This window comes from Aspergillus wentii (assembly GCF_001890725.1).
Source record: "Aspergillus wentii DTO 134E9 unplaced genomic scaffold ASPWEscaffold_8, whole genome shotgun sequence".
Classification (NCBI taxonomy): Eukaryota; Fungi; Ascomycota; class Eurotiomycetes; order Eurotiales; family Aspergillaceae; genus Aspergillus; species Aspergillus wentii.
The window spans coordinates 1,014,114-1,029,331 of NW_024467839.1; the positions used below are offsets into that span (position 1 = coordinate 1,014,114).

Below are 15,218 nucleotides of genomic sequence, written 5' to 3' on the forward strand. Positions count from 1 at the left end.
GTCCAAATCATGCATAGCCCGTGCTATATCCATCGTAAACACGTCAATCATAAACAGGCAGACAGACAGACAAAATCTACGGGAAAAACCGCTTAATCATGCCCTGAACATCCTCACCCTCAACAGCATCAACCTTATCCCTCACCACCCTCTCAACCGCCTCATCAACCGGCTCCTCCCCATTCAACAAATCATACCACCCCTCCGTATCCCCCCTCGCCAACAACTTATCCGCAACAATAGCCACATCCTCCCTCGTCACGCTCCCCTGACCCCCGGTCTTCCCCAGCGCCACTTTCCGCGTCGCACCCGTCTCAGTCAACAACCCCGGCCGCAGCAAAATCGACTGGAACGGTCCAGCGCTCGCATCCTGCTTCCTCTTCGCGGCCAACGCAGTCAGATACTCGTCCGCCTCGAGCTTGGCCTTGGCATACACGGGCAGAACATTGGTGTTGACGTGCAACGGCCGAGCCCAGTCATCATCACTCATCCAAGGTGGTTGGTGTCGTCGACTGCCAATATGCGAGACGAGCAGAAACTTGGTAATGCTGGGTGTGGCGAATGTCGCGGCAATGAAATGCTTTGCAGCTTTTTCGTCAATGGCGATGGTTCGGTCGGGGCCGCCTTTTCCTCCAGCTCCTGATTTAATCAGCCAAACAAACATTCATGTAACATCATATAATATCAAACCTAGATAGACATACCAGCCGACCAAACCACATAATCCGGACGCACATCATCAATGATCTTCTTCGCGTCCGCATCACTCTTCACATCATCCAGACTCGACAGCAGCACATTCAGTTTCCCCTTTTGGCCCTTCCCCAGCGCCAGGATCTCATTTTCGTGCGCGGGGTTGCGGATCACGCTGGTGACGTTCCAGGAGCGGGCGAGGAGGAGGGGAGTAAGGTGGAGGGCGATTTTGCCGTGGCCGCCTAGGAGGAGGACTTGCATTTTGCTGTTGGATTATCGATTGATTGATTGATTTAGATGAGTCTAAGGTAAATGATAAAGAATATATGTATTTTGTGGAAGGGAATGAATATATATCGTTGTCGTCATTGGAATTAATAATGGTCGGAGACTTTGGGGACACTGCGGGATTTGGATGGCGTCATGCATGGCGGGGTTTATGTGTGCTGTATGTGGTGCATATCCATCACATTGTATTTGATATTGATTGATGGGAAGAATTGAATGTGATAGTAGGACTCTGTATGTTGTTAACAGTGTAGTGTATATTTTATTATATTGTCAGATTGCTGTAGATAATATATGCAGTGTGGGACAATATATCTCGGCAGTCGGTGCTACACAGTATATAGAACTGATCGAATCTCAGCACCAGTAGTACTTTGGACATGAATAACTGACATAGATGATACGTATGAATTAAAGCCCACTATTGTAACCGAATATTCCCAAGGATAGCATAATAAGCACTAATTAACATCAACCAATAGAAAAAATACATAATAGTACTCAATATAGATAGCACTATATCTGACAACGTATAAGAAAAAAGCACTCCATAACCGATGAGATCCATGCCAATAGTCGATCTATTCTATATCCCATTCTATCGCATACAGATCATTTAAATGATTTCATGATAGATCAATATACCTAGATAATATGTACGGCCATGACGGATGACGTGCACCTGCTCCTTGCCATAATTTCCGAGACAGTGGATAACAATTGTACTCACAGCCTCACTTGAGGAAATTAACCATGTCTCATTACCGCAAGGGATATCTCAGTTGAAATCAGTTGCTATCAGTAACACAGGGGTGGTGTTAGACTATGTCTTGATAGAAACTCGAGAATTAGAAATCATCTTTGTATCAATCACCGTCGCAGAGCATCTGGGCTTGGAAAATGCTAAAGTCTCAACGGTTGCCAACGCCTCTACACCGATTGATCGAAGCGAGTCAGTCAGACAGACAGAAGTTCAGAAAAATGTAGGACGATGAAACAACGGTGGATGGGACCTGGAGTCATCTGGATGGGACTGTCCAGACCGCCATTGCTGAAACGAACTCGGCCTGTGCTTTCGTTCTGTCTGTTTGGTATGGGATATAGCGGCCATCCTTTGCCATAGATCTATATCTTATGCTTTTAATTATCGCAGTGAAATATAATAAAAAATGAATTAAAAATAAATTAAATAAATTACTGTGTGTCTGTGGAATCGTGACTTTGTCCTCATCTGGCCTAGTCCAGGGGCACTAGTCCAGGCACGAGTACGGTACTGTACGGTAACAGCCCCCGTCGACCAACCAAATTAAGTTAATAACCTGAAGCTTCTTCTTTTTAATCCAATTTTATTTTAAAAATCCTCTCCCAACGGCTGTCAAGAAATTATAAATTAGAAATCAGAAAAAATGAATAACCGAGTCGCGGTGAGTCAGTCGACTTGACCTACTTTTCTTATCCACCCAGAAAGAGATTTTGAATGGCATCTAGTTTTCCCTTTCTGGTCGTTCTCTGCGTTCGTCTAAAGATCTTTCTCTCATCTTGATGAATGATCTCATGGCCCACCTTTCTGTACTATGTACCTCCCACCAAACCGGTTTGACTCATTCAGCCTTAACTGATACTTCGGCTTCCGGCTTTTAGTGCTGAGATATATTAATACTGTGTACTTAGACGAGGTGGCTATGGATACTATGTATGAGATCGGCATTATTGATTGAAAAGCTGTGGCTAGTTATTGGCAGACTGACAGATGGAGCTGCCATGAATTCCAAGTTGTACAGATGATAGATGATGTCACTCTGAATGAAGACCGTTTCCAGCAGTTATCTTGATTTGTATGGTGATCCCTCGGCTAAACCGTGAACAGTTCTGAAGACTAAATGATGGTACGAACGCTCTATCGACAATCCCAATAAGAGAGACTAGCATAAGCCAGGCATAAGATCTCGATGAACAGACAGATTACCAGTAAGAGGGGCACGGCAAAAGACGGAATCTGATGATTGCAAATCGGAGAATAATCAGATCGGGGAGGTTCCGCAGCCAACTGTAAATATAACAGAGAATGCATGGAAATATGGAAAAATGCATTATTCATGCCAGATTGGCTGTGGAATGAATGACCAACAAATTCAGAGCTGAAGTAGCAACGGACAACGCATTCCGGATGGAGCCAATGAATGCAAGGGGCCACTGAGAATCTCCAGCACAGCTGAATCGTTGAAGGCTGAAGCTGAAGCTGAGGCCTCAAACTGTGATCGGGGCTCCGCTCGTCCAAATTTCCGGAACGATATTGACCCGTACGGAGTCAAAGTTTAATAGATGAACTGTCATGGAGTCTCTTTGTTGAGAAAGTCCTCCGTTTGTGTAATAATGAGAGAGATGAAACGCGATCCAGTGTTGAGTAAACTCAATACTGCAGATGCTGAAACTGGACTTTTGTAGTATCACCATCCACCACCTCCATGTTGTGTTGTGCTGTGTTGACATTGACCCGACAGTATGACAGTTATGGAGTAGTACCAATACATACCGTTATTTCAGCCCCAGATTGGCCCACTGGCACATTCCTCTACACACGCGACAACTGTCATATTATGATAATCAAAACAAGAATCACCTTTAAGTTCTGGTAGGTATGCAGTATATACTCTGTAAGGACAACAAGATGCCCAGCACAGTAACTCCGCATACCTGACACCCTGTTTATGGGTGCAAATGGCCCAGATATCAGCAGTACCAAGGGACTGTCTCCTGTTCCTGAGATGACTAACCAGCCCCACTGCCACCGCCACCTGTGATTCGCCCCAGAACGCCTCGCCTGCAAGGGGCCCTGGACCGGTGGAGGGGCCCCAGTCCGCGGTACCGTACTGTATCCGGGCTGCCAACCATGGTTCGTTCTATGGCTTTCGATCTTAAATGACAGTTTAGGTTGTATTATTGTTTGTTGTGACTGTATCATTCTATTCATGTGTATTGTGTTGTGGACGGTACCTATACCTACTGTGTAGATAGGTAGTACACTTGATGAAAGCATTGTTAATGTGAATATTGAAGAATAAAGACGAAGATCAGAACATTCTAGTGAATCCCCAAAAAACAGTCGGGTTGGACAATCAGGCCAAATAATCCCACTGTCTGCCGATCTTACACGACTAACCCTTTGGTCCCGGCGTCTGCTGTTCTCGCCCAATCGGAGACCCAATCCCAGCAGAAAAAAAGCAGTCAAAAAGAACGAAAAAAACAGGTCGATCGAATCCAGATCCTTTCTCGTTCTTTTCGTTGTTCATTTTCTTTCGCTCTTCTCTCTTCTCTCTTCTCCCTCTTTCTTCGGCTTCACCTAGTGTCGTTCTCTTTTCTCACCTTCGTTTCATTTCCTTTTCTCATTTTTTTTTCTTGTCACTCGTTATCCAAAACAACATCCCCTGTAGTTTCACTGCAGCTGCCACTCTTTTATTACTCCCAACGCATCCCCCGCCTACTATTGGGAACTGCCGTGTTGATCCGTCTCCATCTGATGCAGCTGCAATTGACCAGTATCATCGACCATCACCCGACCATTGCTTTTCCGCCTCCTGCAACCTGCGATCAGTCAGATCCTTAAGCTCTCGCTTTTGCTTCTTCTGCGCCCAAAGCCACGCCTTTTTGCCGCCACTATTGGCCCTCGCTGGCTGAACTACTGCCCTTTTGTTCGAACCGCAGGTTTCGGTTCTGCTACGGAGTCTGCTCAACTCTCGCTTTCACTCGTCTCTCTATCTCTCTCTCCATGCATAGGGGATGAGCCGCCGATTTGGATAATCATCAGATCACTATTGTTATTGTTCCATCGTCTTGGCTACGGCATTCGTTCTTTTCGCCATTGCCCCCTCCCTCTTTCTCTCCTCCCCCCCTTTAATGTTCATTCCCACTCTCGCAATCGAGTGATCTTGTGATCCCGCTCCCAGTAAGTCGATCTCGCTGTATACGTTTGTCTCGCTCTATATCTAGCCGTCGATCATTCTGACTCGTAGCTACTTAGTACAGTATTTAGTCGCTTCTTCCCTCTTTCTTTCTGCCTATTTAGCATTTCTTTGCTATACGTCGCTGCGGTTGTCTCCTGTCTCATCCGCAGCGCGTTCTCGCGACCCCGGCTTTCGCGCCTGTTTTATCCCCCCCCCCCCCGTTTTCAAAATTCCGTTATTCGCGATGAATCGGTTTCGCAAAGCCAAGAAGGAAAAGGTGAAAGAAGTGAAGGAGACCAAGGAGGTCAAGGAGGTCAGGGAAGAGACCGAGCCTGCTGCGGAGAATCCATTCACACTCCTCGGGTCCATGTCGTCAAAGAAGAAAAAGGAAGAACCCGAGGAGGAAAAACCTGACCTCGATCTATCTGCTGCCCTGCCTTCCTCCGACGACTTCCGTACTAGTTTGTTGATGCCCAAATTATCCGCGCGGTTTAGTATGTTGAGAGAGCAAGACGATCCCGCCTCAATGATCGGCAAGGCAAGCGACGACAGTGTTTTGTTTCCCAAGCGCGCCTCTCGATTGAATCTCTTTGGCCATAACCCAGGCTTTCTTAAGGATATCGATGAAGTCTCCATGGACGGCAGTCGACCATCGTTTGCCCTCAACCGGGCAGACTCTTACGTTTCCAGTGCAGACGGTGGATATGGCACCGACGACGATCGCTCACAAGCTGGTAGCATGATGAGCAGGGGCCGTCGAACGGAGGGAAATAATCTGTTTGGTGGACGCCAGAAGGTTTACAAAATCCCCGCGAACTTGCCGTCAAACCCTGATTCGGGGCGTTCGGGCATGGGGGGTCGTGCTCTTTATGACCATGACGTGAATATGTCGGCTTTTCAACGCTTGAGGCGCAAGGAAAAGGAAGAGCGTGCAGCGGCAGAGGAAACCGCGCTTGACTCTCCTACCCAAGAATCCGAAGATGGCCTGTCGCGATTCTCCTCCGCCAACCGTACTACTTATTCTTCAACCATGTCGGGCCCTACCGCCAATGCCCGCACATCGACAGCAGCGACCTCCGTCGATGAACAATTCGCACCCCCTCAGACACAGACACCCTCCCTGGGCCAGAACCTTTCGCCCAAACCCTCATTGTCCAACATGGCACCTGAACGCGGCTCGGCCAGATCCCGACGTTTGTATGGCCAAGGATTGGCGCAGTCTGTCCAGAACCAGCAGAATTCGACATTGCACAGATTGGAGAGTCTAAGCCGCCAACGAGCGGGGACCCCTGAATTACCTCAGCTCAACCGTACCTACTCGCGAAGTGCGACCAATCTGCGCGACAGACTGCAGAAACTTGCTATTGCTGAACCAGGGACCACGTCTCGGCCGACCAGTCCTCCGCCATCGGCGAGTTCTCCCAACCAAGTAACCATGGAAAGCGAAGCCAAGGGTTCCAAGCTGTCTCCCGGCCATGGGGCCCCGCCGTTGAGCCCGCCTATCAGTGAAAATGAAGAGGGGGCGGCATTGGCAGCAGCTTTGCAGCCAGAAGACCACGGGAAAGCTACGGCTATGGGTCTGTTCAATAAGCCTCGGACCCAGTTTAACGAAAGCCAGTTCACTCGTCGTCAGCTACAGATGCACCAAGACCAGGGCAGAAGCACGCCTCCATTGAGTCGCCCTTCGCCACCTCCAAACCGGCCGACCTTCCAGGAACGCTCCAGAGGTTTCTCCGACGCAAGCTACCGCTCGAGAACCAATTCCGCTTCATCGCACTACAGCGAAGCCCAGCGCACCGTCGACTACTTCAGCCTGAACGCCTCCCCTGCAAGGGCGGCTAATGGTACTTTCTTTGCCACCTCCAGCGCTAGCGAGTCTGGAGACGACGACCGCGACTCGCGCGACATTTCACTTTCCATGAATGGCATCCACCCTGCACTTCGCGATAACCACTCTACTCCATCGAGTCTCACCGAAGAGCCCGAAGAAAAAGAAAATCCGTTGCCCGAAGTCCGTTACTCTGATCTTGGGGATCTCAAGCCAATAGCGGAAACTGAAAGTGTGGAGCACACCGACGTTCCCGATGTCAAAGAGCCTATCCCGGAAAAGCCCGACTCTCCTACCTTGGGACCATCCGGTCTGGGTCTCAGCGGATTGGTGCGTACTCACTTGCGACACAACAGTGATAGATCCTCCATTTTCCTGCCACCTTCCCCTTCTTTCCCACCTCAGCAGCCAGATGCGCACCCAGCCAACTCGACTATGGAACCCGAAGCATCCAGCCACGGCGGCGAGACAACACCATCGGCTGGGGAGAGTGCAAGGACCTCGGAGGATCTGGCTTTCCAGGAGGAAATCAAGTTCGGTCATCGACGTGAGGCAAGCACTGAGACTCAAAAGGAGCGTGAAGACTTCGAGAGGGAGCTCGCTGAGCGACGAAGAAAAGTGCAGGAGAAGCTCAAGGGCTTCGCTGAAAGCGAAAGCAGGTCAGGGAGCCCTGTTCCCGGCAACCACACCCCGGAATTTCCCCACACGAAGCCTGGAAACGCATTTGCCCTGCTGAAGAACAAGTCCGGCAAGAACAACCTGCATAAGCCTGAGCAGAAGAACGGGAAGGTCCTTGGGCTTGGAAATTCCTCCACGCCCGCCCTGGTTCCGGATGACCCCTGGCACGAGGAGGAAGAAATCATGCCTTTCAACCTTGGAAAACACTCGAACTCTAGCTCCCCGCAGATTGCCCCAGAGAAGACTTCGATGCGTTCCAGGCTCGCAAGTATCACTCGTGGCAGCAACGATGATTCTCGTGAGTCCAGTCGCAGCCGCGGGGCATCTCCCCATACAAGCTTCAGGCGCAGAGATCGGTCTGGCTCGGATGCATCTGCATCTGGTCGCTCCAAGAGCCGCAACAGGTACCGGGAGAAGGACCATCTGGGAGCATTGGACGAAGGTGCTGCCGTGTCCCATGAAACATTTGTATTCCCTGATTTCAACGAAACTCGGGGCGCCGCATCGGTGCCTGCGTCCACCCGCCCATCAATGGAGGCTAGCGAGTCAGGCGTCTACGATCGTTCATCATCTGCATCTGGAAGGCTTCGCAGCGGCAGCCGATCCGCAACATCAAGTTACCATGATAAACCACCGTGCCCTCAACAACCCGCAAACCCTCCCCCTGTGATCGGAGAACTGCCCAGGCCTTCACCCATCGCTCCTTATTCTGCCAATGCGACTCCACCATTGTATGAAATCTCACCTGAGCCGTCGACCACCCCGACTCCTACCTTTGCGGCCGCTGCAAGCCATGTTGTACCCCAGCGGGCTCCGGGACACCATGCTCTCCCGAAGAGACCAGTCAACAAGCTGCAAATTTCCGAGCCAACATTTTTGTCCTGCACATCGAACGTGCCGACAGTTGGACTTCCTCCCGGGGCAAGCCTGAGCAATGGCATGGAGACACCCCCGATTCCTCCCATGAACCCTCGCCGACGGCGCCAAACCACTACACAGACAATCATAAGCACCCTCAAGGGCGGAAAACATGATTCGTATTACTCCCACACCTCCGATCAAGCCTCTACTGCAGAGCAGAGCTCATTTGAGGATGAGAGCGACAGAAGACCAAAGTCAAGGGCTAGGCTCCGCAAAACCTCCAGTGAAGGGGGCAGCCTGAACGCAAGAGCTCGTCAAGAGATCATGGCAAGCCCACCACCGGGTCTTCCACCAAACCCTCCCCAGAATATCCGCATAGAAGAAGGAGGGATGTTCTGATTCTTTCATTCTTTACTTTGGGTGCATTTTCTTTTTATCTCTTTTTTTCCAACCTTCCTTTTTCACGCTTGATACCTAAATTTCCTTTTTGTTTGATTATACCTCGACGATGATATACCATTTGCATTTCTTGTTGAGCGGGTGGGATTTCTTTGTTGGTGTAAAGTCTTTCCTTTCGACTTTCTTTTCTTTTTTCTTTCTCTATCTTCTGAAAATCTTCACTTCTTGCCTGAATTACTAGGTTAGATTCTTGGATGTGTATTACCATCTGTCTACTATTTTAGATAACCATCAATTCCACGCGGGATATAATTTATTCTTGGAATACTTGTAAATGTAGACTAGCTACTCCCCATAAAATTGTATCTTCTGGCCACGAAACCAAGCCCTTCAACGTGGGTTCCCTACACAAAAAGAAAAAAAGACCAAGCCCATCGACATCTACACCGGGAGCAAAAGCAACCAACAACAATAATAATATCGAAGCCGATCATCCCGCACAACGGAAAAAAACCCTCCCCAGCCAGCCCTAATTCCCTCATTTTCCCTGTCCATGATCCTGACAGTCTGTCCTGGTGATGCGTTCTTCATTCACTGCTTGACTCTTATTTTTTGATTGGCTGGGTGGCTGAGATGACCCACTCACCTGTATTGACTGTCACGTGCGAGTAATATCACGTGTAATAATGAGCCCTCACTCGGGATAGCATCAGGAATGGCCAGAAAGAGAAGAGGGCGGTGATTCTATTCCATGGACTGGTTTATAGATGTGAGAGGATTCATAATTTTCTTAGTAGGGAGATGGATATGGCAATAAAGAGAGGTGATTTTCAAATTCACTAGCATAGTAGAATTTAATCTGTAGACTCAAACAAATAATGAATAAAAACTCATGCTATCGTGACTGGAGTTGTATTGCCTCAATGACAGTCAATACGGCCACTGTTTTCCTCTCTCTCTCTTGTCCCTCTTTCTGCTCTTTTTTCTTTCCTTTCTTTCTTCTTTTTTCTCTTCTTCTGCAAACAAAGCGTTAGACAACTGATTCTCTCTAGCTTCACCACAAAGCTTTTTCGTTTCGTCTCGCTTTATCATCCTTTTTTTTTCGGATCCCTTTTAAACAATATCTCGTATCCTTTCCAAAAATTTCCCCCCAGAAATGCACAGAAGACACTCAATCTGTCAGCTGGGACTACCCTCTGTTGTCGACTCTTTGGACGACTTCTTTGGATGTCAGGAAAAGCCTCGCAACGTCGATGACATGTACGTTCGCAGAACTCGTTCTTCGAACCCCATCATGCCTTCAACCAGATTCCCGCAGGTTGATGGCCCGTCTGAGCGTCGTAAGGCTGTCAAGAGAAGCAACAAGAAGAAAAAGAAGAATAAGAACCAGAGCAACGGCGAGGTTCAGGAGAGCGATAGCGTCAACAACGCCAACCACAGCGACTCACCTCCGTCTTACTCCAGTGTTGCTGAAAATACTGGGCCTTCCAAGCTAGCGGGAGTCAACGCATCCATGCCTCTCATAATAAATGGGTCTTCTTGGAGAGCTGGCGTCGATAACAGACCTGACCAGGGCCAAGCTTCCAACGACGATATCTTTCCCTTTGAGATGGGCGCCGGAGCCTTCACTGACTTCTCAATGGCCGGGGCTTCGTCATCTGCTGCTCAGCAGCCGCACCAGATGCATCCTAATGTGTCACAGGCCTTCGCATCACTTCAACACACCATGCAGGCCACGGCTCCGGGTGCACCATCACCAAACCATTTTCAAAGTAGTCGCGCTGAGACCTTTGATCCTTCGAAACCACCGCAATACCTGTCAAGCAATGATTGTGTTGGTACCCAAAGCTCAGCCGTTACCTTTCGTTCCCCTTCAGCAGTTACAACTGAAGATACCATTCACGCTTCGAGCGCCCAAAGTGAGATGGCTAAATTCGCTCATCAACCTCACATGTCCCACGAAGGACAGTCCCATCCGCTATATTGCCAAGTCCACGGAAGAACGGCGTGCCACTTCAACCATGGATGTTGCGTGCATCGACCTGAAAATTGTTCGGTTTGTCCGCAAAAGCGCTCCTGCTGCTGCATTCATCACGCTGGAGATTGTTGTCACTGCCTGTTCTCTCGGCCACCTGGATACCCTAAGGCAAATGACAAGCCACAGGGTGACATGTTCATGCCCGCATACCCACCACCGCCAGGCCCAGTTGTTGCAGGCCCCATGCAGGGAGCACCTAGCATATCTAACCACAGGCCCGGGCAATATTCTACCAGCACCGCTGAAATGAACAGAGCTCATGGCGCAAACAAACAATGGGGCACGTACCCTGAACATCGAGCTGTTCCCATTGGGCTGAATGTTCCCCCAGGTTTCAATATTCCTCAAGGTCCAATTCCAAGCCAGATGCCACCAGCGTTTGCGTTCACAGATCCGTCGAACAAGAATACACAGGGAAATCTCGAGCATCTTGCAACGCATACCCTTGGTCTTTTTGAAAACGAGCAATTCAGTGACTTTCAGATCGTACTCAAGTCAGCTAAGGGCCTATTTTTCCCAATCACGTTCCGCACCCACAAAACTTTGATGGCTCGTAGTCCACTCATAAACTCCATCCTGAAGTCACCAGCTCCCCAAGAAGGACACAGTGAGGTCACGGCGATTGCGGGCGAGAACTTTTGTATGTTTAAGGCGTTCCGTATCGTGCTGCAAAATTTGTATGGCTTGCCTGTTCTCGACACAGAGAATCTCAGATATGCAGCTATTTCGTCTTTAGGGTACACCGAGGAGAACATTCAAGCGTGCCCGTTCTCAATCAACTTGGCAGTGGCGGACTTTGCTCTATGCTATGCTGCAGCTGGAGCTTTCTTCGAACAGAGTGAAATCGTCGAGATTGGTATCAAAATCGCTATTAGCTTTATCAGCTGGGAGAACATCGAGATGGTTCTCTACTTTAGTTTGTGCCTGTGGAAATTCGCTATTGTTTCTCCTAGTGACGCAGACACCGAAGTCCCATCAGCCCACGACAAAGAGCCAGCCGGGGCCATCCAAGGAAAACCGGACAGCCAGGCTTCAATTGGAGAGCTTGAAGAAGTGTGGGTTCCGCGTCTGGTAACATCTGCAATTGAGTTCGTTGCCCGTCACGTCCAACCGGGCTTCAAGTTATACACTCAGGCACAAACTAGGGACATGCCGGACAGAATCCCAAAAGACCTGCGAGTGCCAAAGCAGCCCCTTTCTAACCCAAAGCTAGCGGAAGTGAAATTCGGGTCTCTGGAGTCTCTCGAGGAACAGAAACCGAGTCACGAGGTTGGAATTGCCTCTGCGATCTTAATCTGCTTGCCATTTGAGAAACTGAAGGAAGCATTCGCAATTATGGGATCTCGCCAGGTCTTAACAAGCGCCCTTGCCCAGGAAATTGTCGTTGAGCGTGAGACGCGTCGTTTGCATGCACTCCAGATTTACTCCAAACAAGGTGGCGAGTACGACGACAACAAAATTTCTGATGAGATTCGGCCCTTGGGGTACCGGGAGTTCTGTACCTCTAAGGGTGTCCTCTCAGGAACGCGTGAGCCTGCTTTGATGGATTTCTCACTGGAAAGGGAGTGGGTTGGGCTTGCAGTGGTTGAGATCACAGTGGTTCATCACAAAAAGGTCTCTCAAAGCAAAAAATAAGACAGCCATGCAGTCTTAGAGCCCTCCCTCCTTCCCACTTACTTTTAAGTCTTTGTCTGAAGTGGTTTGAAGTAGATTTTGAAGAAAGAAGATGTCTGGTTGTGGTGCGGGGGAATGTTTGTCTCTGAGGGGAAGTGACAGAAAGTCTTGGAGAAGCGAAGGCGGTGAAGAGCTGTTTTTGCCCCTCTGTTGTGATCTTCAAATTGAATATGAAAGTGATTTGGAAGAAAAAAGAAAGGAAAAGAACCTGGATGTCAATCGTGGATTGGGTTGTTTTTGTATCGAGTCTCAATTTTCTATTTTATCTGGCATGAAGCAATTGGAATCTTTTCTATAGACAAGAATGTCTCTCCGCTAGATAGTCATACTTTTAGTCTTTCATGCGATGGATTTTATTTTGACACTCTGGTATATATATATATATATATATTTTTCCATTCGTAAGCTATCATCTATATTCGTGTCTTGCTCTTCAAGTCATTTACAAATATCGAGTTTTCCCCCCAATCGTGAGTCCCAAGTGTAAATGTCCCATCGTCCAACGCTGTCTATCTGAAGAAAAAGATGACCCGTAAGGGTTCCTGAACAATGATCATATCAAAAAGCAGCTAATCAAACACATAGAGGTGTGGTATCCAGCTTATTGCTTGTCGGGGAATCCAAAGTTTACACCGAATGGCGGGTAAACGAATCGCTGGAAGCTATTGGTAGCAGCAAGGCCATCGGTGTACTTTGCGATAGTAGCCATGTCCGATTCGTCGAGCTTGATCAGGCTGTTGCGGTTATCTTCGATACGAGAGGGTGTCACAGACTTGCCGAGGACGGATGAGCCACGGGCAACTGTAATGATGTTGTTGTATTAGATACGATTCAAAGAATGTGGTGGACAGGAAAAACGGAGAAGAGCATAAGATAACAAGGAATAAAACATACTGTGCCAGCTCAACAGAACTGATGCCGGGCTCACACCTCTCTTCTTTGCAACCTCGACAATGGGCTCTGCGGTGAAAAGTGGGCTTCCGGTGCTACCCAGAGGGCTGTAGGCAGTGATGTGAATGCCCTTCTCCTTGCAGAAGTCGACAATCTCCTGTTGTGGGAGGGATGGGTGGTTCTCGATCTGGTTGACGGCTGGCACCACGGTGACATGAGGCAGAAGCTCCTCAAAGTACTTGACACTGTAGTTGGAGACACCAATTGCCCTGACCTTGCCGGTTGCAGGGAGCTTCTCCATGTCTTTCCAGGTGTCGATGTGAGAGCGGGAGTGGTCAATGTCTCGGGAGCCATCGGCGAGCTTAGGGAAAAGAGGGTGGTTGCCTGTATGACTCATTAGCTTTCTGATTGCCAAATGATTTCAAGAAAAGAACGAACCATTTGCGTTCATGGCCAAGGGCCAGTGCATCAGGTAGAGGTCGACGTAGTCCAATCCCAGGTTCTTAAGACTGAGATCCACAGCCTCTTCGACCCGAGTGTGGTAGGAGCACCAGAGCTTTGTGGTCACAAAAAGGTCCTCGCGCTTGACTTTGCCAGACGCCAGTGCCTCTTTGATTCCAGCGCCGACCTCCTGTTCGTTCTGGTAGCAAAAGGCACCGTCGATGTGACGGTATCCCACAGAGATAGCATGGCTCACAGCCCTCTCGACCTCACCGGCCTTGGATTGCCATGTTCCTGGAATTTATGAGCATGGAACTCCCAGGAAAATGTCACAATAAAAGAATAGCATACCAAGTCCCAGCGCCGGGATCTCCGCACCAGTGTTGAGCTTAAAACGCACGTCCGCAGCAGACATTATGAGTAGTATGGGAAATGAAGTTGGACAAAAAGAGGTATCGTACAGTAGACAAGAATTGGATAATTAAAAGAGGAAGAGAAAAAGGATGGAGAGCAGAAAGGCGCAGATAATAACTACATAAATACCCCGCATGGCTACGGCAACCCCCCACCTTCGGTGACAGAATCCCCCGAAGACGACGGCGATGTTCTTTGATTTCCCCGTCAATCAACGACGGACGATGGTTTCTTTTACTTATCTATTACGGATGATGATATTGATGATTATCTCTTTCTACTACGGAAATAATTAACCCGAGCCAGACAACATTCCCTTCAAGGGTTGAGATATAATACTTTCTGCTCTCTCTTCGAATGACCGCTACAGTCCCATCCTCAATTTCCACCCACAGCCAAAAAGCAATGGGCCAGGCCCAGAGACTCGATCTGAAATCCGATTATGATCAAGGGACACGGTCTTTGATTGACAACCCAAGTGGATCGTCGGATTATGTGAGCCAAATCGTAAGAGCCAATACTGAGGCCCAATTCCACAATGCAGCCACTGACCATGACGCTGATTATCATCACCCAGCAGGAACAGGAGCACAAGACCCTAACTCAGCCTAGATAAACCGGGCCGTGTACGCCAGGCCATGGTTCCTATGAGAAACTAAACATCCCACCTTCGGAAACCAAAATCCTTTGCCGGTGCCCCGCGGACAAAATCCGAAACTCCTAACGCCACTTTTCTGGATGCATCGAAGGTTTGTATATTGACGATCCTAGCAAATTATTTTATGAAGGGGAGAGTGCAATTTTGACGGTTGGTAATTACGATGTTTATTAATCGTACAATCTTGCAGTGATCAAGGGAATTGAACTCCCGATGCTGAATATTACAATTGAGAAGACTATCCGCCGCCGTGACTGAGCCGTTCAACCAACTGGGACAACAATTGGGGATTTTTTTTTTTGATCTTCCTATTCGGATTACTACACAGAAAATGACTTTATATGCTTGTTGTTGGAATGCCTACGGATTCACATTCGTACTCCGGTAAGTGTATGCCCCTCTGTTGTTTTCGGG

The 15,218-nt window shown here is 48.7% G+C and overlaps 4 protein-coding genes across 4 annotated transcripts; 2 read left to right on the forward strand and 2 right to left on the reverse strand.

The window, feature by feature from the left end:
• Positions 1-76: 76 nt before the first annotated feature.
• Positions 77-954, reverse strand: ASPWEDRAFT_176268 (uncharacterized protein; the record flags this gene model as incomplete). The annotated part of the gene is made up of 2 exons (XM_040831480.1): positions 77-639; positions 705-954. 2 exons carry the CDS (start codon positions 952-954, stop codon positions 77-79), a joined length of 813 nt encoding a protein of 270 aa, XP_040684847.1.
• Positions 955-5,118: 4,164 nt separating this feature from the next.
• Positions 5,119-8,993, forward strand: ASPWEDRAFT_45131 (uncharacterized protein). Its single transcript, XM_040836449.1, has one exon. It carries the CDS (start codon positions 5,167-5,169, stop codon positions 8,686-8,688), a length of 3,522 nt encoding a protein of 1,173 aa, XP_040684848.1. The 5' UTR covers positions 5,119-5,166; the 3' UTR covers positions 8,689-8,993.
• Positions 8,994-9,527: 534 nt separating this feature from the next.
• Positions 9,528-12,465, forward strand: ASPWEDRAFT_45132 (uncharacterized protein). Its single transcript, XM_040836450.1, has one exon. It carries the CDS (start codon positions 9,845-9,847, stop codon positions 12,359-12,361), a length of 2,517 nt encoding a protein of 838 aa, XP_040684849.1. The 5' UTR covers positions 9,528-9,844; the 3' UTR covers positions 12,362-12,465.
• A 271-nt stretch (positions 12,466-12,736) lies between these two features.
• ASPWEDRAFT_45133 (putative glycerol dehydrogenase) lies at positions 12,737-14,220 on the reverse strand. Its single transcript, XM_040836451.1, has 4 exons — positions 14,084-14,220; positions 13,730-14,026; positions 13,295-13,675; positions 12,737-13,201 (listed from the first exon to the last, which is right to left on the reverse strand). The coding sequence occupies exons 1-4, from the start codon at positions 14,145-14,147 to the stop codon at positions 13,002-13,004; spliced, it is 942 nt and encodes a 313-aa protein (XP_040684850.1). The 5' UTR covers positions 14,148-14,220; the 3' UTR covers positions 12,737-13,001.
• Positions 14,221-15,218: the final 998 nt, after the last annotated feature.